Here is a 27,524-nt window from a genome sequence, read left to right as displayed (position 1 = left end):
TTGTTGGGTCAGTGTTATTTACTTGCATGTGTTGGTTGTAGTTGATTTATGTATCTTAGGGGGAAGTACTCGATTTCAATTTTTTTGGTATTGTCAGTTGTATTTGAGCTGTATAGGCCATGGGAAGTAACCGATTGCAATTTGCCATTGTAGCTATGTGTGTTTTGATATCGTGAGCTGTTGCTGACCTATATAAGTCAAGGGAAGTGTTCGATTCCAATGTGTCATCGCAGCTGTGTGTATTTTGGTATCGTGAATTGCTGTTGACCTATATAGGTCAAGGCAAGTGTCCAATTCCAATGTGTCATCGTAGCTGTGTGTATTTTGCTATCATGAATTGCAATTGACCAATATAGGTCAAGGGAAGCTGTCGATATTGTAAGTGTAGCGGAACTTGGGAATTTTGTGATTTTTTTTTAAGTCATCATTTTGTGTGGTTTGGGATCTTAGTATGTGTCTGTATGTGTTTATATTTAGTTTGTCCCTCCCCAAAAACCCCCAATTTCCCGTGCCGGTCTCGTTAGTTTGATTATATTTTTGGAGAGAGATGTGTGTGTTGGTTTTATATCTATTTTCGTGTTTGTTGTTGTTTATGTAATGATATCACAGGTGCCAAATTGGAAAAGTTGAGAATGGTCGTTTCCGCCATATTGGTGACATCATGGGTCAAAGCAGACAGGTGGAATCGGATGCATCTGTATTGCCAAGTATTTTAACAGCCAGTGTGGAAGCTTTTATTCATTACTCATAAGCATTCACAAATTCACTTTCAGGCCATTTCTCCACCATTCCGCTCTTGAATAGCATCTGGGAAAAATGACAACCTATATTTTTCTGTGTTTGCTCTAATTTCTCTTACTTTATGATGGTGGTAATTTCTTCTTATATATGTGGTGCCCCACCTACAGTGGATATCACAGCAGTTCAGATATGCTGAACCTTGCTATAACAGGCTGACTGGCCACAAGAGGTGGTAGAACTGATGTCTCACATGGGTCGCACCTCTTGCAATGACCTAGATCAGCCAGTAGTAATCTATAGTGCCATGACTGTGATAATCTCTGATAACTGCAGTCTAATCACCCAACTACTGCACTTAAAATGTAAATTGCCACATTGCAACTGGAATATGAGCTTTCACATCAATTTAAGATTTCATATTATCACACTTTGTTTATTCTACAGTATAAATTCCACAGTTTCTGATGATGTTGTTCTTAAACTGAGTGAAACCAATCAATAAACATACTGGGTGTGACTTGTGGTTTCCTGAAAAACTTAATTTCAACGGTCACTGTTTCCCCTACAGGCAACTTGCTAAATTTGTGAAGTGGTTGTATGGCTAGCCTAAAACAGGGAAGTCATGATATAGCATGAGTCATACTCAATCCTAGTCTTAGTGAAGTTCTTATGATTGCAAAAACTTTCAAGATTGCTTCCAATGTTCAGCCTACATTCACTAATGAAATTAAAGTGTCAAAAGAGCTTATGGTGTCAATAAGACAACTGCAGTTTTTTTGCCCCCAGTGTTATATACCCAAGGAAAATCCCCACCATCAAGGGTACTGGGCCACATTAACATAATACGAGGGTCACTCCAAAAGAAATGCACACAATTATTTTTAAAATCCATCTTTTATTCTACAAGTTTGAAAGTTTTACAATGTTTAGATAGATCCTTTAGGAACAATATTTCATTTCTCCACATAATTTAAATCCCTCACAACTGCTTTATGCCATCTTGGAACCAGCGTCTGTATATCTGTACGGTAAAATTCTGGACCAACCTGTTGGAGCCACTGTTTGGCAGTGTGCACAAGGGAGTCATCATCTTCAAACCTTGTTCCACAAAGAGAGTCTTTCAGTTTCCCAAAGAGATGATAGTCACATGGAGCCAGGCCAGGACTGCAAGGAAAGTGTTTCAGTGTCGTTCATCTGAGTTTTGTGATCGCTTCCATGGTTTTTTTTTTTTTTTTTTTTTTTTTGTGGCTGACATGAGGCCGTGCATTGTCGTGCAACAGCAAAACATCCTGCTTTTACTGATGTGGTCAAACACGAATCAGTCGAGCTTGAAGTTTCTTCAGTGTCGTCACATATGCATCAGAATTTATGATGGTTCCACTTGGCATGATGTCCACAAGCAAGAGTCCTTCGGAATCAAAAAACACCATAGCCCTAACTTTTCCAGCAGAAGGTGTGGTTTTGAATTTTTTTTTTTCCTTGGGTGAATTTGCATGATGCCACTCCATTGATTGCCTCTTCGTCTCTAGTGAAAAATGATGGAGAAATATTTCATCACCTGTCACAACTCTTCCAAGAAATTCATCTCCACCATTCTCGTACTGTTCCAAAATTTCGCTGCATACTGTTTTTCTTGTTTTCTTTTGAGCCACTGTCAACATCCCGGGAACCCACCTGGCACAAACCTTTTTTAACATCAACATTTTCAGTATTCTGCAAATACTTCCTTCCTCTATCCCAACATAGCGTGACAATTCGTTCACTGTGAGGCGTCTGTCAGCAGTCACCAATTCGTTAACTCTCTGCACATTGTCTGGAGTGTGTGTAGTATGAGGAATGCCGCAGCGAGGACAATCCTCAATATTGCCATGCCCGCTTTCATCACGTAACCTGCTTGCCCTCCGACTACCTGTACTGCGATCGACAGCAGCATCTCTATACACCTTTTTCAACCTCTTGTGGATGTTTCCCACTGGCTCGCTTTCACAGCACAGAAATTCTATGACAGCACGTTGCTTCTGATGAACGTCAAGAGTAGCAACCATCTTGAAGACATGCTGTGACGGCACCACCTACGGGAACAGGTTGAACTAAGTTTGAAAACAAGAGTGAAGTATGTATCTACACACTGTAAAACTTTCACAGATGCAGAATGAAAACGGTATTTTTACAAAAACAGTGTGCATTTCTTTTGGAGTGACCCTCGTAATAAATATGCCACCACCCACTATGCTCAAACAATTCAGTCCTATCTTGGCAAGATCACTTGTTATGCACAGTTTATTCTCCAAGCAGCGCAAATCACTCACCGCTCAACAGCTGCACGAAAAGAGCATCAAATTTGTGTGGTCAGCTTCCTGTCAACAGATTTTTCAACACTTTAATGACTGTCTCATAACAGCACACTGTCGATTGCTGTTCTCACCGGACTTGCAGCTGATGCTAAATATGGATGCTTCTCAGTAAAGGACTGTGGGAGTTTTGTCTCAAAACTGTCGGATGGTTCTGAAAGCCCAATCACTTATGCCTCCAAAGCATTAACTAACACAAATAAACTATTCCCAAACTGAAAAGGACGCTTTAGCAGTAATTTACAGCAACATTATGTTTCATGAGCAAATTCAACCTGTTAACTGATCACAATCCCTATCATAAATTTCTGGGCATCAGTCTAAGCCTCTGAAAAAGACAATGTAGCATCTGTAATGCGGTGTATTGTTTTTACACAAATTTACTTTCACCCAACTGCCCAAGTCAAGGTGGAAAAGCAGACATGCATAAACTTCAAAAAGTTGCAACCTGACAATGGAACAGGGTATGTCAACAATTAAAGAAAGTGCTTTTTGGCTTCTGAAGATATTATCTACTAGCTTACAGTCTGATATACTCCACAGCAAAACGGTGTTGCTGACACAGCTAATCAAACATTGATTGAAAAAAAAAAACTATTCTATGAAGTTCCAATATCAACTAACTAAAAGGAGTACTGGTACTAGGCTCAATCTTTGTCTACAGATGCATACCTATCAAACTGTTCTCTGTCTACAATACTAGAAAATAAAACGCCATACGAATTTTTGGTACAGGAGACTCACACATTAATATTTTAGGATGCCTTGCAATGGTTCACATTCCAAAACCCCACTAAAACAAGCAGGATATTAAGTCACTGAAGTTGACATTCATGGGCTACTGCCATGTAATAAAAAGCTATTGATTCATTGATAGGGAGACTTGCGATAAAACTGTCAGGAGGGATGTAAATTTCCTGGAGAATTAGATTTTTCAGAGTTCAAAGTTAGAAGAACCTAAGATAATAAATGCATTACAATTAGAACACGAATCTGTCCTTCATTACCACAGTATTCCACACAATGAAGAAGAAATTAAGTCAGTAGACAGTGCTAATGAACCTTTCTGTGGTTCTGACAGTAAGTCAATGGAAACTGAATAATAAGATGGGGAACATGAGAATCAAAAAATAGATCCACAGTTCTACAGCGGGTTACATCTCAAAGGTCAACCAGAGGACCAAAACTCAACAAATGGCCTAACCATTTTACTTGCTATTTGAAAGAAGGATTTCCAAATGAAGGCGTGGATGTCACAGAAGTCTTAGAAGAGGAAGGATGGAAAGAAAGCACTGAAGAAAGAATTATCATTTCTGGTTCATAATGTCACATTGAAGTACCAAAAACATTTAATGTCTTTTTTTCTCATCCCATCCAGTAAGTATCCTCTGAGCAAGGGTTCTAGGTGCCTTTTCCATAACTTTCCATATGCTTGTCAGTGATTTTCCTTCATTCTTCTTTTTCTCCCTTCAATCTGTCTGCCAGAAAAGGAACCACAGGTTCTGAAAGCTTGTACACATCCACATGTTTTATGTGTGTTTTCTCCTACTGCCGCTACCTGAGTAGGTTTTTTTTATCTATCAAATTATATTATATTCAGAAACATTTAAGATGTGACTAGTGGTAAAACTGTGTTCTCAAGTTCAAGGAGTTAATTATCGGGAAATCTTTGCACCATTGGTCAAGCACGCATCCATTAGATATCCCTTATCTACGGCAGTTTGAGAGAACTAGAGATCAGCCATGATGTTATCACCACAGTTGTCTTTATGGTGTCACTACACTGGAAAATATGGAAGATGAATTAATCTTTTTATGGATTTAAACAATACATTATTATTCACGAAAGATGGAAGTGTTCTGAATTACAACAAAAATCCTTTGAAATGAATTCTGAGATAAAAAGTCTTAGGACCAGTGTAGCAATGCGTAGGTATGGAAATTACACAAAATCATTAAAAAAAAGAAAAATGGGACATCCCAAGAATCCTATGCAAGGAAATTTTTCGAGAAATTAGGAATGAGAGTAGCCAACCCAGTGTCAACACTACTCAAACTTGGTTTGTACTTGAAGCTGTTGAATCAACTGACATTAGTGTACTTGTGGGATATTGGGTCCTATACTTACTGGAGAATAGAATGATTCACAACTTGATTGTAAGATTGAGGTCTTACACTAATGCAAGAGAAATAAACAACAGTACACGAGAACAAAATGGAGCTGACAAGTGTCCAGTCAAAGAGCTTCAGCTAAAGTTCCAGGAACTATAAAAGGAGTAACTATCAATAATTACCACATGCTTTATCAGGAGTCAATAAAAAGTCTTCCATATCTATGGCAAACCTCCAGACCTGAGATATATTTTGCTGACAGTCTCGTTAACAGATATAATTACTGTTTTAAAAAGGCCTGTTGTCAGTAATAGGATGTTTAGGTATTTAAAGGGGACCATGGGCTGTATGCTAGCATTTTACAGAGATGATACCTGAGAAATAATGGACTGCACTAATACACTGGGAAATAAAAATCAATGGTAGATAATCAATATCTGTTCATACATAAAAACACACCATTCTTTAATTTGGGGGTCTACTGCACTCTCTACTTGCGAAGCTGGGCACACACTTTTGGTATCAAATTTTCAAGACTTACCTGGTTTAGACAAGTTATGTCCAAGTCAGAGCCAAGTAGTGTCACAAAGTCACTTAAAATATATTGAAATAATAAAAATTTAGTTTGCAAAAAAACTTGCGACAAATTCTAGATCCAAGCATATAGATACAAAATATCATTTTACAATAAGATAGTAGAATCAAATGTCATTAATATACTTAGGGAGTCACTGTTTATTTGAACTTCCTATTGTGTGTCAGTATCAGTTAAAGGGATGAGTCAAATTTTTAAATTACTATCAAATACTTTCTGTTTATTCCTTGTTTTTACTATTACTCTGTGGTTCTTGCTTGTTCATATATGTGCAGTCACTGTAGTGTATATAGAGCTCTATTCAGTTAGTAAAGCATCTTTTTACAAAGTTGTCATGTTAATTATCCTAAAATATTGTAAAATGTTTGCATCCAAGTAACACAGTAAGAATTAATGTTTATAACACATGCTGTGTTGCAATCAAGATCACTTCTGAAACTGCTGAACTACCAGGTGCATTAATAAAAAAATGGCACTCTTCTGTAATTTCCCATTCCTCTTGAAATTAACACATACAGTATCCGTCAACTGAAGAGGTGACCTGGCTAAATAATCAATCTACAAATCAATATCAACAATACCAATTCTAGCTAACATGGTTGAGTCTGTCTGGATAACTAACTATTAAGAGACTTTTATGATAAATGTTTGAATTACTACATGGCGATTCACATATTTTCCTATGCTCAAAAAGTGACTTGTTTAGTTATTTTTTAGATACCAATATGTTGGAATCGTCAGTTCTCGTGTGGATGAAATTCCAGGTAGTGGACAGTCAGAGTGTTTATAACAAATTGTATATCAAAAGTGCTTTGAGAATACCAACCAAGTGGGAAACAGAGCGGAAAATGTGCATATGTGGAAATCATTAATTTTTTAATCTTATTTTTCGGATGTTTCTATTAGCATCAATTACTTTCTTCTGAATAACATACATTTAATTAATATTCGAAAATGGCTACGGAACGCCAAGTTTCACTTTGACACTTTTCTTAACATTATATATGAATGACTTACTGAACTATAACTGAATGATGTTGAAGGTCGTCAGAAGTCTGCAGTATTGCCATTAGTTCATCCTTGTGTTTGGAAATTGCATACTCTCGAAAGATTTCTGTAACAAAACGTCCGAAATGGTATATCAATTACATCAGAGTATTAAATGTAATTTCAGTGGTTCGTAGCGCACCTTTGATTTGTTCATCTGACACATTCGGCATGTTACTAACGAAAATGCGCGTTATTTGCAAATAAAATACCTATTCGTCTTTCGATATACTTGAATCTAAGAAATCACAAAATTCTACTTGTTTGTTTGTGTTGTGATTCCCGCGTTCTTTCGAAGAACAAAGCACTTCGATATTTGCAGGTTGGCCACATTCACATCCCTAATTCAAAATGTTACTGTCACTTCGAGAGTTTCCTCACAGCAAGGGAATACTCTGCACGTGCAAACTTTCAGCTACATAATCAATACAAACAATTGTTTATAAATCCGTAGCATTAATCTTTTTGGCCATGTTACGGAATTCTAAATACTACAACAACTGTGTTAACTAGTTCCTTTTATTACTTAAGAAGTGACTTAAGTGAATATGAAAATTACCCTTCTCCAACAGCACGCGTGTTAGAAAATCTGTGATAGTACTTTGTTTGCTGGCAAAGATGTGAAACATTATAACCTGTTTATTCGTCTGGTGTAGTGCAAAGATAATTTGACGTTTAGGGTAGAAGTCAGTTTTCATTATAGCGTGAGGCGTGTGGGGAGTGAAGGATGATAAGGTATTAGTAATAGGAAGGTAAGATTAAAGCCAAGATGGCTGAGTTTGTAAGGGGTGGACCGGCGACGGGGATAATTCTGCCGAAAGAAAAGCTTCAGGGTTCCCCTAGCACAGGGAGTGATGAAGGACACGACGGTGCTATTGGGGAGGAGTTCGATCCTTTTTTGGGAGACGCCGAAGAAGCTGAAGGTGCTAATGTGTCAACGGTAGTAGCACCACCTGAAAATTTGTGAGTGATGAGATTTGTTAGTGATGTGTCACACGAAAATGCAACGTTGTGTATGCGACTGTTTCTATGCCATCATCTGTTTATCATAAAAGACCAAAAAAATTCAATGTTTTGCAGATGGTACCATGGACGGCTTGATCGGTATACAGCCGAAGAACGTCTATGGCAAGCAGCAAAAATGGGAAGTTACCTTGTTCGTGAAAGTGACAGAAAACCAGGGTCGTATGTGTTGTCGTATCTTGGTCGAACAGGAATCAATCACTTTAGGTAACAGCATTTAAGATTTAGCAACGATCCGTCTAATAATCATGACGCAAACTAATGAACTGCGTTTCTGTTTAAGGATAACTGCTGTCTGTGGTGATTTCTACATTGGTGGTAGGCAGTTCGATTCACTGTCTGATCTCATAGGTTACTACACAAGCTGCTCAGACCTTTTGAAACGCGAAAGGTTAATGCATCCTGTTCCTCCACCTGAACCAGTTAACGATAAGAAAAGAATTGTTGCCATTTTACCATACACCAAAATGCCCGACACTGATGAGCTAAGGTGAGTTTACTTCCATTGAGTGGTATATCAACTAAGCATGCTCTATTATATTTCTTCATCTAAATGTAAACGTTTTGAAACAATCCAGCATGGCGTTTGTTGGGTAGTTTTGGTATACGTTTGGTGTAGTCACATTTTAGATAGTGCAGACTGTCGTTTTATTCTCTCTCTCTCTCTCTCTCTCTCTCTCTCTCATGTGTAACATTAATTTGTAGAAAGATAGTGCTCATTTACATGTGTACATAATATAAACACTTTGTTTTGTAGAATGTGTGTGTATTTTTATTTAATTTAGTCCAGTAAAAGTAAACATGGTAGCATAGTTGTTAGAAAATTAAACAAGTGACCGAATTTGTTTACAGATTAGTTGTACTTTCATTTATAAATACTGGTTAATACTTCCTAATACCTCTTCTTGGTTTATCATTTAAGTCTCTGAACCTTGTGTGTGTCTCCCCCCAAATGGTGTCTCTGGTAACAGCATACTTAAAGTAGACATAGATTGCTTATTGCTGTGGGAAGAGGCAAGTTGAGTTGGTATGATTTTGGCCATTTCCTGACTTTTACAGTCCAGGATCTAGTTGACAGGTACATCCCTGCTATTGCTTTACAGTGAATGCTGTACATCTGGGTGATGTGTAAAACCAGATATACTAATTGAGTGAAATACATGAAGCATTGGGAGGGGAGGGGGGGGGGTAGATTGAGAACTAGAAAGTAGAAAAAGGTGACAGAGAATAGCTTGTAGGAAAAGATTTCAGGCTGAAGTGCATATTGGATGGATAGTGACTATTTGTATGCAGTTCAGACACATTGATCTTTCATCAGAGAAACCAAATGATGCAGATCATGAAGCAGTGATTTAAGTTAAATACATTTTGATATGATCTGCAATTAACATGTCCTTGGCCCCAATTTTACTGTGACAAATTGGTTTCCTCCACACAGAAACCTGCAGAAATTGTAGTGAAACTATTGTGCAACATGACAGCTTTTGCAATTGTGTGCACCTCTAATAAAGTTTTATATATTGTCGGCAGAAATTGGTGGTTGTTGTAAGATTGATTGAACAGATGTGTAGGACTTGTTTTGCATTTGGGTATTACACAGCAAGACTACGGTGATGTGACTCAAAGATGGCTGGACAAGGATATTACTTAGATTGAATTGGTGACAAAGTACTAATACATTAGTTTCAGCATCAGCTAAAATGCATTGACCCATTCTAAAAATATTAACTAAAGCCTTGTTCTTGCTCAACACCAGCATCCCCCCCAACTACCACCATCTATACACATTCAGAAATTCACAAACCTATCCATCCAGGACAGTCCATTTTTATGCATTACCATGCTCCAACTGAACTGATTTTTACTGTTGTCGGGCAGCACTACCAGCCCATTTTCCGTTACTTACCTTCTTATGTTTAATACAAGAACCATTTCATCAAAAAAAGTTTGTTATTGTCAGTAGGCTTCCTTCTAGCACCAGTGATACCATCTATAAACAGTCATCCTCTTTGTCATTATCTCACTAACAAGAAACGTTATCTTTCCAATGTTCTGTTGACTAAAAATTACTGTTTAACTTGGAAGAATTGACTAACCACTCTCAAACTTGATACAATTTCTCATACATTGATAAACACACATCTTAGCCATATTCACATGCAAGGCATCTTCTTATACAAATTTGGTCTATTGTTTTCACATCATATGTGCAATGATGTTAATAAACAAATAAAATGGAAAATAAATCAACCCTGGATGAATTACCTTCCATAAGAAGCATCAATAAGCATGTGATGATTATGCTTGTCAGTGGCTAGTCGGGTGTGTGACATTACATATCTAAAGGTTTGAAGTCAGTCCTGGAATATTTTATCTGCTTATCACTCCTTATACCTGTGACAGATCTGCATATGTTAAAAATGCCTGGTTGTTTTATGGAGTCCATGGTAAACTGTTCAAATCATCCCTTTGGGCGAGGACAGGTTTAGCTCCCCTTCTTGCTGATTGACATGTGTTGATTGTAGACATTATCAGATATTTCTGTTATGATGAAGTATTGCAACTTGTCAAAAATATTCAGAAAGTTGGAGAGGAAAATGGAACACATTGATACCAGTCATCTTGCTTTAACCTGCAACTTCAAAATTGTGACTATAAACCTCATCGGAATCAGTTATGCATAAAATACATAACAGAACAAGAATCATAGTCGTTATAACATCACATTACCTTCGTCACATCATCCAGTCATGGTTAAAATCAGCATCCATTGTCAGCAGGTCAACACATCCAATAACACCACCATTACGTTTTAGGGCTTTGATGTCCAGTTCTTGAAGCTTTTATATTTCTGTTAAGAGATGTGTCATTTTCATATTGTTACTGGTCAATTCCATCAACCATTTCTGTGTACCACTTAGTAATCTGAGAAAAGTCCTGTCGCAGAATTCTGCTGTAAGAATTATTTGGATGCTCTCCATTCTGAATTTCACAGGAGAATGTAACTGATTAAAAGCTGTCAGCAGATCTGCACTTTGCTGCAAAATTATTACTTTTTGTTAATCCACTAATTTCGTAATGTCTTTGGTAATGCAGGCCTATTATTTTTTTAAACTGTTATACCTGATAGTTATGTCATACTATAACTATTGTTAAGACAGGCAGACAGCATATATGAAATTATAGCAAAAGGGTGGAAAACATGCAATGGATCGACGACTGGTTAATCAGACTGTGCACAAATAGTAGAAAAGATTTAGTATTGCACTACTTAGTTGGCAGTCAGTCACTGAAAACAGTGACAATTATAAAATGTCCATAAATGTACTCGAAATAGAGTATTTAATCAAAAGCTTGTTTAATGAGAGTGGTGATACGTACACAGCACTATTGTCTCTTTGTGGGTTATGACCACCATCAATGGAGGTTGAATCTTTGGCAATGCCAGCCACTTGGGCCCGTAAAACGTCAGAAAAATTGTTAAACATTGGTTAGAGATCTACAAATGAAAGACAACAGGCCAAATGTCGTGGAGATGCTCACCAAACTCCAGCGGGAGAACTAAAAGAGATATGCTGTTAAAGGCACATGGTTTATGTTCCAAGAAGAGTCCTTTAACATACATGTTACAGAATGGCCATGAGAGAAACATCAAAGAAATTGCTCTCATACAGAGGCTTACTTCCTGTGCAACATATGCAGACTGAATAGGAAAGGTGAAAATGATAGTGGCACATGAGGTAGATTTTGCTGTAGTGTGTAAGGTGGCTTGTGGAAGACAGATGTAGATGTCAATCAGGATGTTTCTTGTCATTTTACATTTGTGAATGGTGGTTTGTCACCAGATCCATAATTCACATCCAGTGCAGGTAACAAGGTGCAGCTAGTTACCTGATGTATTGTGGTTCAATGTAATTAGTGATGTCTTTTATGACCTCCTTGCTGTAGTCCTTAGATTGTATACATGTCACACCAGGAGTAGTTTCAAAACTTATTCCTTTTGTGTTATACCCATTTTACTGTAATGTTTACCAAACAGTTAAACCTTTATACTCAAAATTGTTGTTACTGTGAGCACCCTGTTCTTCTTCGAAAAAGTCCTGGTCATTCATGTAGTACAAAAATAAAGCTAATTTTGTTTTCCTGTTAACACTTAAAACTGTGTATTCACTCCCCTATATACAGGAATGAAAATCAACAACCGGCTGAGACAAGAATATTTTAACACGTTATGAAGAAAAAAAACTAATTATTTTGAGCAGGATACATGTGCTCATTAAGTCTTATGTGAATCTAATGTTCATTATAAAGGAAAGTGGGATTTTCAGAATAATGCTCCATCTCATTAGCAGTAATTTTATATAAATATATATTAATTTTTGACATGGCATTTTTTGTATTCTAATTAGGATTAATAAATGTGTTGGGACAAATCACTCTTCACTTCTATAAAGACTTTGTCGTCAAAGCACTTTCCCATTTCTTCATAATAAATGCGTCATTTAAATGGTGGCCTTGTTATTGAACAGGGATGCTTATTTTGGAAGTTGTGATAGATTCTTTCAGTTATTGTGTAAATTGCTTCTGCACTTCGTGCTACAGTAGTTACAGTGGTAATGTCTCATTGCTTGTGCAGTTGTCAGTAGACAGGATGTGGATTAGTGACAGCCCTTGATAAGTGTTTCCTCCATGTAGGCAGTTTATCTGGAAGGAAGTTGGGCTAAGATAAATAGGCACAGTATAAAGTGTCATGCACTGGTTACTTGAAACTTTGAGATCATAACAAATACCTAAATATGAGATGTGCATAGAGTAAACAGTACTGAATATTCATGCATAACCCATAATTTCAACAATGAATTTTGTCATGATTTATGTAGTGTGCAGCTAAACATGAAATTTTGATATTGAAACCAAAGTGCAGTGCTGCACTAAAAAAAAAAAAAAAGAAAAAAAAAAAGAAAAGAAAAAAAGAAAAAAAAGAAAAAAAAAAGAGAGAGAGAGAGAGAGAGAGAGAATGATGGAGGCAGTCAGTGAACTTAACTGAGTGGCATAATTGGTGCTCAGGTTACTATGATATGATTAACACTGTTAAGGTTTATTTTTTTAAAAAAAGTGGATACTTGAGCCCAACTTTCAGAAAACTGAAGAACAAAGGTGACAAGGCATTGAATATGTTTGGTGCCTCTCAATGAGTCTCTCGTATAACCTCACATTGATTACATGTGCAATGTATTATTAAAGTATAGATGAAAATTTTCTAATAATGCCCCATGGGGCACAGACACCTGTCAGTTCACCTATGGACAGACAGCTTGGATTGCCAGGTAGACCCAGTGTGTGTGTTCTCTGCATGTGCAGACCATTTGGCCATGCTCACCCATAGCCGCTTGACAATGGGGCAGTGCAGTTATGAATGTTGTTATGTGATTGCCCAACTGCTCGCTAGTCAGCTGTTCACCCATCCTTGCCCACTGCTCCCTGCATGTTCCTGGATGTCAGAGGACGGACCCTGGAGCTTGAACACTGTTACAGATGCTGTGATGGAATTAGATCAGTCACAGTAGCACAGATCAGCCACATACTCACTCTCATGTGATATTAAAAAAACTCCAACATGTTATCTGGTAGAGAATCGTATTTTTTGGTCATACCATACTATTGTCTGTCCTCTGGTGGGGTGAGTCTTCATTAACAGTATAAATAGAATAACTAATTAAGAATATGCACTAACCAAGACTAGAGGAATTTTTGTTCCCAAGTCTTAATCATTTGCTTTGGAAGTTCCTAATTTAATAAATCTTATAACACATTATTATTATTATTGTTATTAACACACAAAAGAAGGGGAAGGCTACCACACTGGGCAAGGTGGTGCAGTGGTTAGCACACTAGACTCACATTCGGGAGGATGGCGGTTCAAGGCCGTGTCCAGCCATCCTGATTTAGGTTTTCCGTGATTCCCTACATCCATTCAAGCAAATGCTACAATGGTTCCTTTGAAAGGGCATAGCAGACTTCCTTCCCCATCCTTCCCTAATCCAATGGGACTGATGACCTCACCATTTGGTCCCCTCTCCCAAACCAACCAACCAAAGGCTACCACCCATCACCTATAATGGATTGATAGGTGCAGCATAGAAACATGTAACATTGTCGATTGAATAATGGTTCTATGCTTTGCACATCAATCTGCTGTAGGTGGTTGGTGGCCTTTGACACTCTTATTTTACGTATTGTTCCATCCAGGAATGAGAGATGCCTTTCTTCCTTTTTGCAGTTAAGTATATAATAGGTAGATTCGTTTCTTATAAAAGTTCTCTTTTCTCCCACAGAAAAGGTTCATGATATTTTTTATTCTTCTTCCTTATAATAACTGTAAAGTCTTACACTTGTTGCTCAGAGGACTATATAACCCAGTACTCCAGAAAGGATTATTTGTTGGTAGCAAATTCCCCCTCCCACCACCACCACCACCACCACCACCACCACCACCACCACCACCCTCCTCCCACCAAGTATGATTTGTTTTTGCAATAATGTCCCTGAAGTCTGCTGCAGACTTTGCACACCATATATCAATGTTAGGTCATGCTAGATGACTGTCGGAAGAGCTGTTTAGATGACCTGGGAACCTGTAATGTACACATTTGAACCCGTTGGCTGCATCTATATAAAAAGTGTGCCATCCAGGAATAACATTGTCTTTTATTGTTCTATTGTTATTTTACAATTGCAAGCCCGTACCTCTTCCTTCATTATTACTTCAGTTACAACAGTATGGAGTTGTGTGTCATACATCCAAGTGAGCAGCAGTAATACACAATAAACAGTGAGCTAGATGAGAAATTTAAGATCCATGCAGGAAAATAACTTTGTTTCTGTGCTAGTAAAACAATCCCACAATAAGGCAGTTGTCAAAGAGATAATTAAGAATTAAATAAGCAGTTGGCTGGGATCTGATGCAGCTGCACTGTTTAATTCTTCAAATGGGTCATTACTTTGGTGCCCTCTTGGCTGACTTTCTCAATCAGTTTAACCTCATCTGCCGTAACACAGGAGCACCCACATTGCTTTCTGCTCCTTGCAAACCTGTTTCCCTTTGGACCTATCCTTCTGCACTGCCCAGCTTGGACCTATCCTTCTGCACTGCCCAGCTTGCCCGTCATCTTGAGTGGTCCATTCTGACACCTACTCGTGATCGTTTCTCTTGTGTTGTCCGTTTGCTGACTCCTACCCCACCCTCGTGCACACCTAAATGGCAGCTTACTAAGGCTGCTTGGCGGCTTTACACCTCCGTGGCACCCTTTGAAGAAGAAGGCACCCTTTGAAGAAGAAGGTTTTGCCAGTTGTGAAGACGAGATGGAATATCTTACAAACATTATGCTTACCGCTGCAGAATGCTCCATTCCTCACACTTCCTCTTAACCCAGTCGCTTGGTGGACTGAGTCATGCCGCAACACAATTAATGTGTGGTGACATACTCTCCACATTATTAACCCCGTTGTCCTGAGATAGAAAACTGCAATCGTTATAAACAGATGCATGCACAGTATCATCATGTTCTTTGGGATATCAAAAAAGTGAGCCAGATTTCATTCACAAGTTCTTTTAACAGTTCTACCCCTTCCTCTGCCGTGTGGGCCAACCTCTGACAGCTCTCTGGAACCAAGATCCATCCCTGAATTTCCAGCCTGACAGTAGCAGACGATCTCATCATGAACCCTATCGCTATCTCCAACACCTTCGGCCATCATTTTGTGGAAATTTGAAGCTCTTCCCAGTGTCATCCTGCCTTTCTCCATCGGAAAAGAGTGGAGGCGGCTCGAGCGATACCCTTCTCTTCTCAGAATCGTGAGTGCTACAATGCCGCTTTTACTAGGAGGTGCTAGGTCATGCTCTGTTCATCCTGATCCCCCACCCCAGGGTCAGACACTGTTCACATTCAGATATTGCAGCAGCTTTCTCTTGCAGGCAAGCACTTTCTATTTAATATGTACAACTGCATCTGGGCAGAGGGCACATTTCCCGGTCATTGGCATGGAGCTACTGTCATACCCATACTTAAACCCACTCAGGACAAAACCTTCCTTCTAGCTGCTGCCCCATCTCACTCACCAGCTGTGTTTGCAAGGTACTGGAATGTATGATTCATGACCAGCTGGTATGGTGGCTCAAGTCTCGGAAGCTACTAACCACTGCATAGTAAGTATTTTGAGCGTGCCATTCTGCAGTCGACCATCTATTCACTTTGTCCACCCTTGTCATGAATGTTTTTCTGGGGAAATGCCAGACTGTGGCTATGTTTTTGGATTTGGGGGAGGCCTGGGTCACCTGCTGGAGAACTGGTATCCTCCACTCTCTCTACACGTGGGGCTTCTATAGCTACCTGCCCCTTTTCATTGTGAAATTTTTAAAAGACAGTTTTCAAAGTATGTGTGGGTTCTGCCTTGTCATACCTTTATCCAGAAAAATGGTGTGCTTCACGTTTTCGTCCTGAGCATTATTCTTTTTGCGAACGCCGTTAACCCTCTCCCACCGGGCATCTCTGGCTCCCTTGTTGTTGACAATTTTGCCATTTATTGCAGTTCTCCACAGACCTGACACATTGAGTGATGTCTTCAGCAATGTTTCGATCATCTTTGTTCATGAGGCATTGACAGTGGCTTTCATTTTTCCATTGACAGAACTGTTTGTTTGAATTTCTGGTGGTACAATTGGTTCCTCCCACCATCTTCACATCTTGAACCTGTTGCCCTGGGCTCATGCTCGATAGGAAACTCTCTTGGTCCTCCCATGTGTCTTACCTGGCAGACCCACTGTACGCAGTCCCTCAATGACCTATGTGCCCTCAGTGGTACTTCCTGGGGTGCAGATCAGACCACCCTTGTCCATTTGTACTGGTCCCTTGTCCATTTGAAATCAGACTATGGGTGCTTTGTCTATGCATCTGCACGTCTGTCAATCTTATGCTGTCCCCCATTGTGGCATCTTGTTGGCTACTGGCACCTTTTGCAGTAGGCTGGTTGAGAGTATGTATGCCGAAGCTGCTGAACCCCCACTGTCCTACTGGGTGTGGGGTCAGTAGATTACCATAAGCTGGGGCAGGGATAACTTTGGGAACAGCAAATGTGTTTAAAGGATAACTCACTTCTGCACAGCTCAGAAAAGCTGGTGGTGGAGAGGAGGATTTAGATGGCCTGAGTTGTGAAATATCCGTTGAAATAAAGTATATTGTTCTCAGCTGCATGTTGTGCCATGGGGTTCTCCACTTTTCTCTTGGACACAGTTTGACAGTGGCCATTCATCCTGGTGGAAATCAGTGGAGTGATTGCAGCAAAGCTGGTATATGATGTGGCTGCTTTCACGGGTGGCCTGGCCTGTGATGGAGTAGGATAAGGCTGTCAAAAGACCGGAATAAGAAGTGCTGGGTGGATGGATTGGACAGATCTTCAACATGACTCTTACACACAATCCCTGTGGCAAGGGATTAGGATTGGGACTGACACGGGATGGACTAGAACGTTGTTGTGGTTGGGTGGGTGATGGAATACCCCTTCAGGAGGGATGGGAATGATCTTGGGTAAGGTGTCACTCATTTCTGGGTATGATGGTAGGTATGCCCTGATGAAGGATGTGTTTAAGCTGTTCCAGTCCAGAAATCTGTTTGCTGGTTAGGTCTGGGGGATAGTGCCTGTCTGAAGGTCTTTGAGACCCTTAGCATACAGGACAAGAGTCCTTGTCATTGCAGATAGTGTTTGTGAGTGGCCAGGCTGTATGGGATGGATTTTTTGGAGTGGAAGGGAAGGCAGCTATTGAAATGCAGGTACTGTTGGTGCTTGGTGGGTTTAATGTGGATGGAGCCGTCAGAGTGAAGTCAACACCTAGAAGGTGGCACACTGGGTTGGGGAGGGCCAGGTGAAACAGATGGGAGAGAAGGTGTTGAGGTTGTGAAGGAATGAGGACAAGACGTCTTGGCCGAAAGCTCAATGTGCTATAGTCTTTCTGTTGTGCATGTCTGCAACTCTGATATATTCAAATTCATAAGCATCACCACATCACTTTTTACATGTCCATGAATTACTAAGTCTTGCTGGTGGTAGCAGCAGCTGCTGTTGTGTATTGCACAATATTATCCTTACACAGTACAATATACTGAGCAAGTCAGTATTTTTAAAGCCCTGCAGATTGCTTAAATATATTGCACAAACCATCAGTATGCTCTGTCAGTCAGTATAAGTGCATAATATTCAGTATTGAGCATTACGTATTGAATTTGTGAGAACCCTTTAGTCTAAAACACTCACTTCTGTCTCGATTATTACCTCGTCCTCGCGTCCTTCAACTCTTATAACTTAACTTGTATCGTTTGTATTTTCTGTATTTAAAACCTTATTCTGAATCCCCTTTTGACTATAGAAAGTGAATAGTAAACCTGCAATGTCATTGAAGTCAGTAGAGCATATTGTGGCTATTGTGAACAGGTCAATACATCTTTGTACACTGTTCAGTCACTTGCCTAAGTCATTTAGGCTAAGAATGTGTGCACTCATCCTCAACTTGTTGCAAGCAGGGTTGTCAGCATAAGTCTTCTGCCGAAGCAATGTTCACCATAGTGACATCATTTAACTGTCATTATGAACACAAAACACACTGAAGATCTGCTTTGTAATGAATACCTGCAGTCAACACAGCTAATGACTGCTACCTACAAATTATGGATCATAGGTACCCCAGGAGACTGCAATAGAAGTCTGTGCAGCTTTTTGGGGGCAACTGGGATCTTGATCTACACTGTACGCAACTGTCTCCATATGATCAATGTTGCATGTAGACCTCTATTGCCAACATTGTTACAAACCACCCCTTGCTTGGTATATGAGAGGTTAACAAATGACATCTGCTTCAATGACAGCTTCCTTCCCTTTATTGTCAAGGACACGCAAGATTATTCTGACATCTTATGATTGTTGTTAGAGAGCATGGAGGTGGCTAGGTTTGAATGCAAGTTTCAGGCATGCAGTCTCATACATCCAGTGGTGAGGTGGGTCAAATTAGTTTCTATGGACATTGGAAGTCTCTCGTCACCACTGAGGGTAGTTTTAGGGCTGTGGAATACCAGTACAGGATCCTCTAATCTGTTGGCCAGCTCTACAGTCAATAGTTTGGTGCTGCCTTAATTCTGCAAGAGCACACTGTGCCTTCAGTGTAAATATTGCCCTCTAGGAGGCAGGAATCAACTGAATGGAATGACCTGTAGTATTTGTGTACATGAACGCAGTTGAGCATTCTTGGGACCAATTAAAACTTACAGTGCACAGTCACACGAACCTGACATATTGGGTAACATCAATATAGCCTGTGTAGGAGGAGGCAGGCTCGAGCAGCAGTGTCTCAACCTTCTTGCGGACAGCCTGGGAGGAGCATTCGAGCATGTTAAAAGCGTGTGTTGAAAAAGTATGATACTGAATTTAACCCAGCGGCAGATTTTTATTTCTTAGATGTATAATTGTGTGTATGTTGTAACAAACTATTGTTATTTTGTTTTTATTTGACAGTAAAATATTCAGTTCCATAAGGCTTATTCTTTCGTTGTCTGTACCCCTTAATTTTAAGTCCACACACCTTCACAGCTCTGCAGGTGACACAAAGCTTTTATTGAACAGTTTTTTTATACTCAACATTGGGTATAATTAACATTCTGTTCTAACATTTCACATATTACTTGGCAGTGCTCTCTTGAGGATAGTCAGTTCATGTGTTTACACAGAATAATCCAGGAGTGGTGGTCAGTATTCAGTGATATGACAAGAAGTCATTAAGAGCAAAAAGGTCTTGTCAATGTGGGCTCCAAAATGCATACCTTAAGAGATGTGAGCATTGGTTTGTAGACAAGATCATTTCACAGTAGTGAAGATGGAAAAACTGCTCGTAGCTCTTTAAGGTATGCAGTTGAGTCCACGTATACTATACTTTTTTGCTTCAAATTATTACTCTAAGACATGCTGTGTGATCAATATGATTGTAATGGCTCAAAATGGACGAATTATTAAACTTCAGTGTTCGTTTAAAAATTATTTACTAGTCTTAGCCCCATTGGAGATGGTGTCCTAACTTTCCACCGACCCTTGGAGCAAATAACACGACTGATCATACCATCTCCTGGGAGATTTCATGCACAAATTACTACTATGAATAAACGCTAAGACTTTCTTAGGAATGTGTATTTTATATTGAGATGGTTGATCTGTCAGACTGTATTGAACATATAAATAAAAGGAGATGATGAATGTTGATACCGGTCCAAAGCTTTTTCGTTCCCTTTGTGCACCCAAGTGATGCACACTGTAGAAAGTACTGTAACCAGTATGGATAAAATAATTGGTATCTTCCAGCATAAGAGTAATTAAAAACAGTGCCCTCTATGTGACAGCATGAAAATCTGAAGATACTTGCCATATAATGCAAGATGTGGATATATCGCCTGGTGATGAAGTGTATCCCATTCCTTTCCCAATATAGTATTCTTAAATTGAACCATTTTGATTTATGTGTTTTAAATATTAAAGGCAATATTTGATCCATTTTGGAATAAAGTTGATTGTACAAATGATTTTAAGAGTTACTCCTTTTATTGCTGTTAGCAGAGGATGTTTCATGGAAGGGAGTTCATCCATCAGTCTTGGAGTATTTATTGTGGAAATAGCAACTATAGATCTTTATACAAAATGACTGAATGCACCTGTATAAGAACAGAATTCGAGCAGCTGATATAATTTGTTACTTTTTACACAAAAAGTAAATCACTGCAAGAGGAGGTTATTGGGAGAAAAAACAGTTTGGAATATGTGGCTGTTTTAGTTACAACACAGTAAAAAAAAACTACACTTCAGCCCACCTATTAACTCTGTTTATTCTTGTAGATATTTAAATCTTTAAAAAATTGCCCTTTAACATTCACTTGGTGATCTAGATTAATGATGTGCTAGTGTGAAGCCTTCATTCTTGATCAAATATAATAATATATAAAAGTTATAACTCATATTTAATAAATACTTAAGACTAGTTATAAAACTGTCCTCAACTTATATACCTTACTAACCAAGGTCTTATTGGAGATGATATGCTCTTGCTTACCTCTGAGTTTCATAGAAACCTATCGTTTACGTAGAATGTGAATCATGATGTAATTTGATGATTTTTTTGCATCAAAATTATTGCTAGAGGTAAAAGAGGCTACAAGTGACAGAAAAACTCCATGGGTAGTCTGACAATCAGAACCTAGAACTTTGGTTGTGTATACCAAGACTTGCATGCTTGAACATCAGGTCACAGGAGTCTGGTTAAAAGCATAAAAATTTCAGTTAATCTTTTTTTTATCTGTTTGCTCTGCAGTGTTAAGTTGTAACACTTTACAGGACAATCAATGTACAGATACAGGATTTTTTGTTTAGTAAAACAACATCCTGTTTTGATCAAAGTAGTTAATTTATTCCCAAATCACCACATCCAGTTAACTGAGCAAATGGCTCTGCAGAACTAGCAGTTTATCTAAAACTAAGATTATCTATTGCCCCAAAGTGTTGTAATCTTACCCTCCCAGACATCACCATTATATTTCTGTGTCTAAAAGTTTCGAAAGCTTCAAGAGGTGTAAGATATACAAAGGAAAAACTTTTTACTTATCTTCATTTTCTCTTCTTGTTATTGGCTCCAGTTCTTGCATCTAGGGGTAATTCGTGTGGCTGAAATTTTGACTTACTGGTTTCCTGATGACTAAATAACTGATGATATACTATCTGTTGCTACTTCTTTTGTATCCCATTTGTTTATATCACACTAACTTCATAAACTCCAGTTTCATAAATCAGCAATTACATTGTTGTAGACAAAATTAAAAAAAAAAACACGTTTCCATCAGAGGCATGCCCACTACTACTAACATTCTACGGTACTCACAATAATTCAAAGAGTTTACAAAGCAAGAGAGTTTACAAACTTTCTTGACAAAAGAAGAATTTCCACCAAGTTATATCATTATTTCTGAAGGGAGTACAAAAATAAATTTAATAATTAGTGTTAGATTGTACAATTAATAATATGAATTTTGAATATATCAGATATTTCATAATTTCAAATATTTTTAAAAGAAGAGTAATTTTAACAGCACATATAGTTTGTAATGATTGTAACAAATTAATTTCTTTTTATGCATTTTAGTCTGAAATATTACACCATACAAAATCAAATGAAATTCTTTCAGTGAAACAGTCAAGATTAATCCTGGTATAGGCTACATCTATATAAAAAAGGTTGTTAGACAAGGGTGTCCCATTACATACTGCCTGTAAAATAATAATTCCTGTATCTGTCCTGGTGAGTGCCAGCCTGATGCTAGTGCTACATTATTAAATTAGTTGTAAACTACACTACTGGCCATTAAAGTTGCTACACAACGAAGATGACATGCTACAGACGCGAAATTTAACCGACAGGAAGAAGATGCTGTGATATTCAAATGATCAGCTTTTCAGAGCATTAACACAAGGTTGGTGCCTGTGGTGACACCTACAATGTGCTGACATCAGGAAAGTTTCCAACAGATTTCTCATAAACAAACAGCAGTTGACCATCGTTGCCTGGTGAAACATTGTTGTCTCGTGTAAGGAGTAGAAATGCGTACTATCACGTTTCCGATTTAGATAAAGGTCAGATTGTAGCCTATCGCGATTGTGGTTTATTGTATCGCGACATTGTTGCTCGTGTTGGTAGAGATCCAATGACTGTTAGCAGAATATGGAATCGGTGGGTTCAGGAGGGTAATACGGAATGCCATGCTGGATCCCAATGGCCTCGTATCACTAGCAGTCGAGATGACAGGCATCTTATCCGCATGGCTGTAATGGATTGTGCAGCCATGTCTCGATCCCTGAGTCAACAGATGGAGACGTTTGCAAGACAACTACCATCTGCACGAACAGTTAGACTATGTTTGCAGCAGCATGGACTATCAGCTCGGAGACCATGACTGCAATTACCCTTGACGCTGCATCACAGACAGGAGTGCCTACTATGGTGTACTCAACGATGAACCTGGGTGCACAAATGGCAAAACGTCATTTTTTTGGATGAATCCAGGTTCTGTTTACAGCATCATGATGGTCGCATCCGTGTTTGGCAATATTGCCGTGAACACACATTGGAAGCTTGTATTCGTCGTTGCCATACTGGCGTATCACACGGCATGATGGTATGGGGTGCCATCGGTTACACGTCTCGGTCACCTCTTGTTCGCATTGAGAGCACTTTGAACAGTGGATGTTGCATTTCAGATGTGTTACGACCCGTGGCTCTACCCTTCATTCCATCCCTGCGAAACCCTACATTTCAGTAGGATAATGCACGACCGCATGTTGCAGGTCCTGTACGGGCCTTTTTGGATACAGAAAATGTTCGACTGCTGCCCTGGCCAGCACATTCTCCAGATCTCTCACCAATTGAAAACGTCTGGTCAATGGTGCCCAAGCAACTGGCTCGACACAATATGCCAGTCACTACTCTTGATGAACTGTGGTATCGTGTTGAAGCCGCATGGCCAGCTGTACCTGTACACACCATCCAAGCTCGCTCGGACTCAATTCCCAGGCGTATCAAGGCCGTTATTACGGCCAAAGGTGGTAGTTCTGGGTACTGATTTCTCAGGATCTATGCACCCAAATTGCTTAAAAATGTAATCACGTGTCAGTTCTAGTTAAATATATTTGTCCAATGAATACCCGTTTATCATCTGCATTTCTTTATGGTGTAGCAATTTTAATGGCCAGTAGTGTAGTTAGCTGGCCCTTTTTTAAGATCGAAATGTTTTGGTGCAGTCACAGAAAGGACCATGGCAGTGTGAATGCTTATAAAGGTCTTGACTTTGGTGATAGTGATTAAAGTATGGTTCCTCTGGTAAGTGAAATAAGATCAACAGTGTTAAGTGCCCATCTCTATGGTAAGTATTGTGGATATTGTAATATTTGTGGTAGACTTGGGCCCTTAATATACTTAGTGTATATTGCATCATTCCATAGCTCTTAGCTATATGGAATAAAAAACCTAAAATAATTTACTAATTATTTGTGTATTTTCAACAGACTAGCTTGTTGCCACATACTGTTGGAGCATAGTTCTGCCTATTTTGTAGATGAAGGTTTAGTGTTGATTTTACGTGTAGCCAGAAGTGTTTTTTAAATGCTTTAGAGGCAGAAAAATTAATATTTTCTCTATTTCTTCAGTCTTACAAAATTCAGCTTGCAAAGTGTTTGACATTAGTTGAAATTTACACAATACCACATAAGATAAAAAAGTTAGTTGCTGCAAAATATATTTGATGTTTTAAAAAAGTCTAAAACTATTCTTTGCAAAGTTAAATGTTTGACTGATGTTCTGAAAGTTGTAATTCAAAGGACTAAATAGTAGGTACAAAAGGACAGTAACACCCACAATTCATCATACAAAGTAAAGCAAAGAAGACAGACATAATGAAATTTTTAACCAGTTCACTTCCAAAATTCCCCATTTCTTAGCAGCTTGAGAAGAGGACGAGGAGGCACTAAATTATTTGATTTTGTGTGTAGTACCATCAGCACACATAATTAGAAACTAGCTGACATAAATTAACTATTGAGAGATTGATATCAAGAGAATTCACAGAACTCTAATTTTGAAGTTCACTTTTTATCACCATCATTGGACTTGTGTTCTGTTGGGCATTTGACTGATATTGCAAGAATTGAAGGAGAAAAAATCAGATTATATTGTATACATTGGCTATAAGAACATGTGTACTTGACTTTCATATGAGATTTCTAATGTTTAAAAAACACCATTCTCTGAAGATTATCTTGCTATTAAACTGATTTATATCAACTCAGTTAGTTCAGTGTCTGAGGCACATTACTTGTGTTTGATAGAAATGGGGCTCATTCCCTGCAGGTTATCCCAGATTGAGTTTCTCAAATGCTCACATGGTGAGTAACAATAGTTCCCTTGAAAATGACATGGAAAATTACCTTCCCAATTCTTGTCTAATCTGTACCTTTGCTCAGTCTCTAATCTTGTTAATATGATGATGAATTGAAACTGCCTTCTTTGTCTGATTTTTTTAAAAATACTACAGTGCTCAAACAAGATAGTTGTTACATGTTGTGTTTTGTACACACACACACACACACACACACACACACACACACACACACACACACACACACACACACACTTAAAAAATAAAATTGTAATAAAATACAAAGCAAATGGGAGTTTTTCTTTTGACATTGAAGTTTTACAGTTGAACTTGTCAAGCTCTGAAGAAGTGCAGTTCAATAATCAAAGATGAGATTTGCTATCGTCTGTAATTCAGATATAAATTTGAATCTTTAATAAATAAAATAGGAAGAGACTTCCGCATGGGAAAAATATATTAAAAACAAATATTCCAAGACTTACCAAGCTGGAAAGCGCCGGTAGACAGGCACAATAAAATAACACACACACACACACACACACACACACAATTTCGAGCTTTCGCAGCCGGTGGTTGCTTCGTCAGGAAAGAGGGAAGGAAAAGGAAAGATGAAAGGATGTGGGTTTTAAGGGAGAGGGTAAGGAGTCATTCCAATCCCGGGAGCGGAAAGACTTACCTTAGGGGGAAAAAAGGATAGGTATATACTCGCACGCACGCGCACACACACACACACACACACACACACACACACACACACACACACACATTTTATATATATAGTGTCTGTATATGTATGGGATTGGAATGACTCCTTACCCTCTCCCTTAAAACCCACATCCTTTCATCTTTCCTTTTCCTTCCCTCTTTCCTGATGAAGCAACCGCCTGTTGCGAAAGCTCGAAATTTTGTGTGTTTGTGTGTTATTTTATTGTGCCTGTCTACCGGCACTTTCCCGCTTGGTAAGTCTTGGAACCTATGTTTGTAATGAATCTTTAATAACATAAAGATGGTACCTGAAACAACAGTTTTTAAATATTAACGTAATTTGAATTAAATGTCTGAATAGATTTAGACTTTAAGTATTTAGTTCTCAATAGATGCATTGAGATTTTTATTTACAGTCAAATGATTTTAATATTTTTGGGGTTTTCTACCTGTTAAGTTTAATTATAGTTGACGTTTATTAAGTTAGTTTTTTGGGGAAAATCTATGCATTCTTTTATTCTTTAGTTTTCTCCGGTTCCAGACGGCAAATACCCATACAAGAGTTGAAGAATAAGCAGTGGTCTTAAGTCAGATTTTTTACACTTTTTTCACTTGAGTCATGTGTTAGTGATCTCCCTAAACATTTGGATGCACAATAAAGACATGGAATTGGTTGTTAGGCATTGGAATTTGACTCAATATCTAATACCTGTATATGATTGGTTGCAACATGACACCTGTATCAGAGAAACACACATTTTTACCTGAGACTGCTAAGATATTCAGTTTAAATGACGACACATGCACTGATGAACCAAAATATTGTGATCACTGCCCATCACGAGGGTTAATGCCTCCTCGTGGTGTTGCAGGCACATGATGCAGTAAGGAAAGAAGAGATGAATTGGCAGTCATTATAGTGAAGATAGTGCCGCAAATTCGGAAATCCACAGATATAAGTGCTTTTGACAAAGGGCATATTATTGTGGCACTTCAGCTGGAAACAAAAATCTTTGAAAAAGAAAATTTGTCCACCTGTTGGCATATTACTGTTGTGAGCACCTATGGAAAATGGTTGAAGGATGGTGAGTGTCTTAGAAAACTGCTCAAAGATATGAACTGGAAAGATGTTTATAGTGCTCATGACATGAATGAAAAATATAACACATCCATTCGAACAATGTCAGTACCATGTTTGAAAACTGTTTTCCTCTAAAAGTTACTCAAATTAAACAGAAGTCTATAATAAAACCATGGATTACACAAGGAATAAAGATTTCCTGTAAGACAAAAAGGAAAATTTATCTGTCGACCAAGAGTAGCTCCAATGCTGATGATTTAGCTAAATACAAGGAATACTGTAAAATATTTAAAAAAGTAATTCAGGCATCCAAACAAATGCACTACGAGAAAAAGATGGCAATGTCAGGGAACAAAATAGAAACGATATGGGATATAGTGAAGGAGGAGACTGGTAGAACCAGAAAGGAGCAGGAGCAAATAGCACTATGGGTAAATGACCCATTAGTAACCGATGGGTGTAGTGTGGCAAATCTATTTAACAAGTACATTATATCCATTACTGATAGAACGGGATTGTCAGGATCAGTAAATAATGCCCTTCTATATTGAAACTAGCCTTTACAAATAGCTTCAGTTACATGAATGTCACTCACTTCACTAAAAGAAATAACTTCCATAATAAAATCTTTAAAAACATAGCATTCTAGTGGTTGCGATGAAATATCAACAAAGTTAATTAAGGCATGTTCTTGTGAGTTTAGTACAGTTGTAAGTTACTTGTGTAACCAGTCAATTACAACTGGGGCATTTCTTGACTGGCTAAAATATGCAGATGTTAAGCCTCTATTCAAGAAAGGGGATAAAGAGATACCATCAAACTACAGACAGATTTCACTTTTGCCAGCATTCTCGAAAATTTTA

General features: G+C 38.5%; 2 protein-coding genes across 4 annotated transcripts in view; one reads left to right on the top strand and one right to left on the bottom strand.

Annotated features, from left to right (window-relative positions):
• The window catches only part of LOC126282059 (DNA helicase MCM9-like), a 143,797-nt gene extending 136,253 nt beyond the window's left edge, over nt 1–7,544 (bottom strand). The window contains exons 1-2 of one of the 2 annotated variants that reach the window (XM_049981497.1): nt 7,406–7,544; nt 6,817–6,913 (exon numbers count right to left, since the gene is read on the bottom strand). In XM_049981497.1, the coding sequence (XP_049837454.1) occupies nt 6,817–6,913; nt 7,406–7,544 (236 nt within the window). Of the gene's footprint in view, nt 1–6,816; nt 6,914–6,988 lie in introns of both variants that reach the window. The other variant, XM_049981498.1, reaches the window with a different exon arrangement.
• Nucleotides 7,517–27,524, top strand: part of LOC126282060 (ras GTPase-activating protein 1) — a 143,692-nt gene continuing 123,684 nt past the window's right edge. Inside the window, exons 1-3 of one of the 2 annotated variants that reach the window (XM_049981500.1) lie at nt 7,517–7,809; nt 7,927–8,076; nt 8,153–8,359. In XM_049981500.1, the coding sequence (XP_049837457.1) occupies nt 7,616–7,809; nt 7,927–8,076; nt 8,153–8,359 (551 nt within the window). In that variant the 5' untranslated portion in view covers nt 7,517–7,615. The remainder of the gene's footprint in view (nt 7,810–7,926; nt 8,077–8,152; nt 8,360–27,524) is intronic. The other variant, XM_049981501.1, reaches the window with a different exon arrangement.

The sequence above is a fragment of the Schistocerca gregaria genome, chromosome 7, assembly GCF_023897955.1.
Source record: "Schistocerca gregaria isolate iqSchGreg1 chromosome 7, iqSchGreg1.2, whole genome shotgun sequence".
In the NCBI taxonomy this organism is placed as follows: Eukaryota; Metazoa; Arthropoda; class Insecta; order Orthoptera; family Acrididae; genus Schistocerca; species Schistocerca gregaria.
Note: the sequence above shows the minus strand (reverse complement) of the source record. Positions and strands in the feature narration are given on the sequence as shown.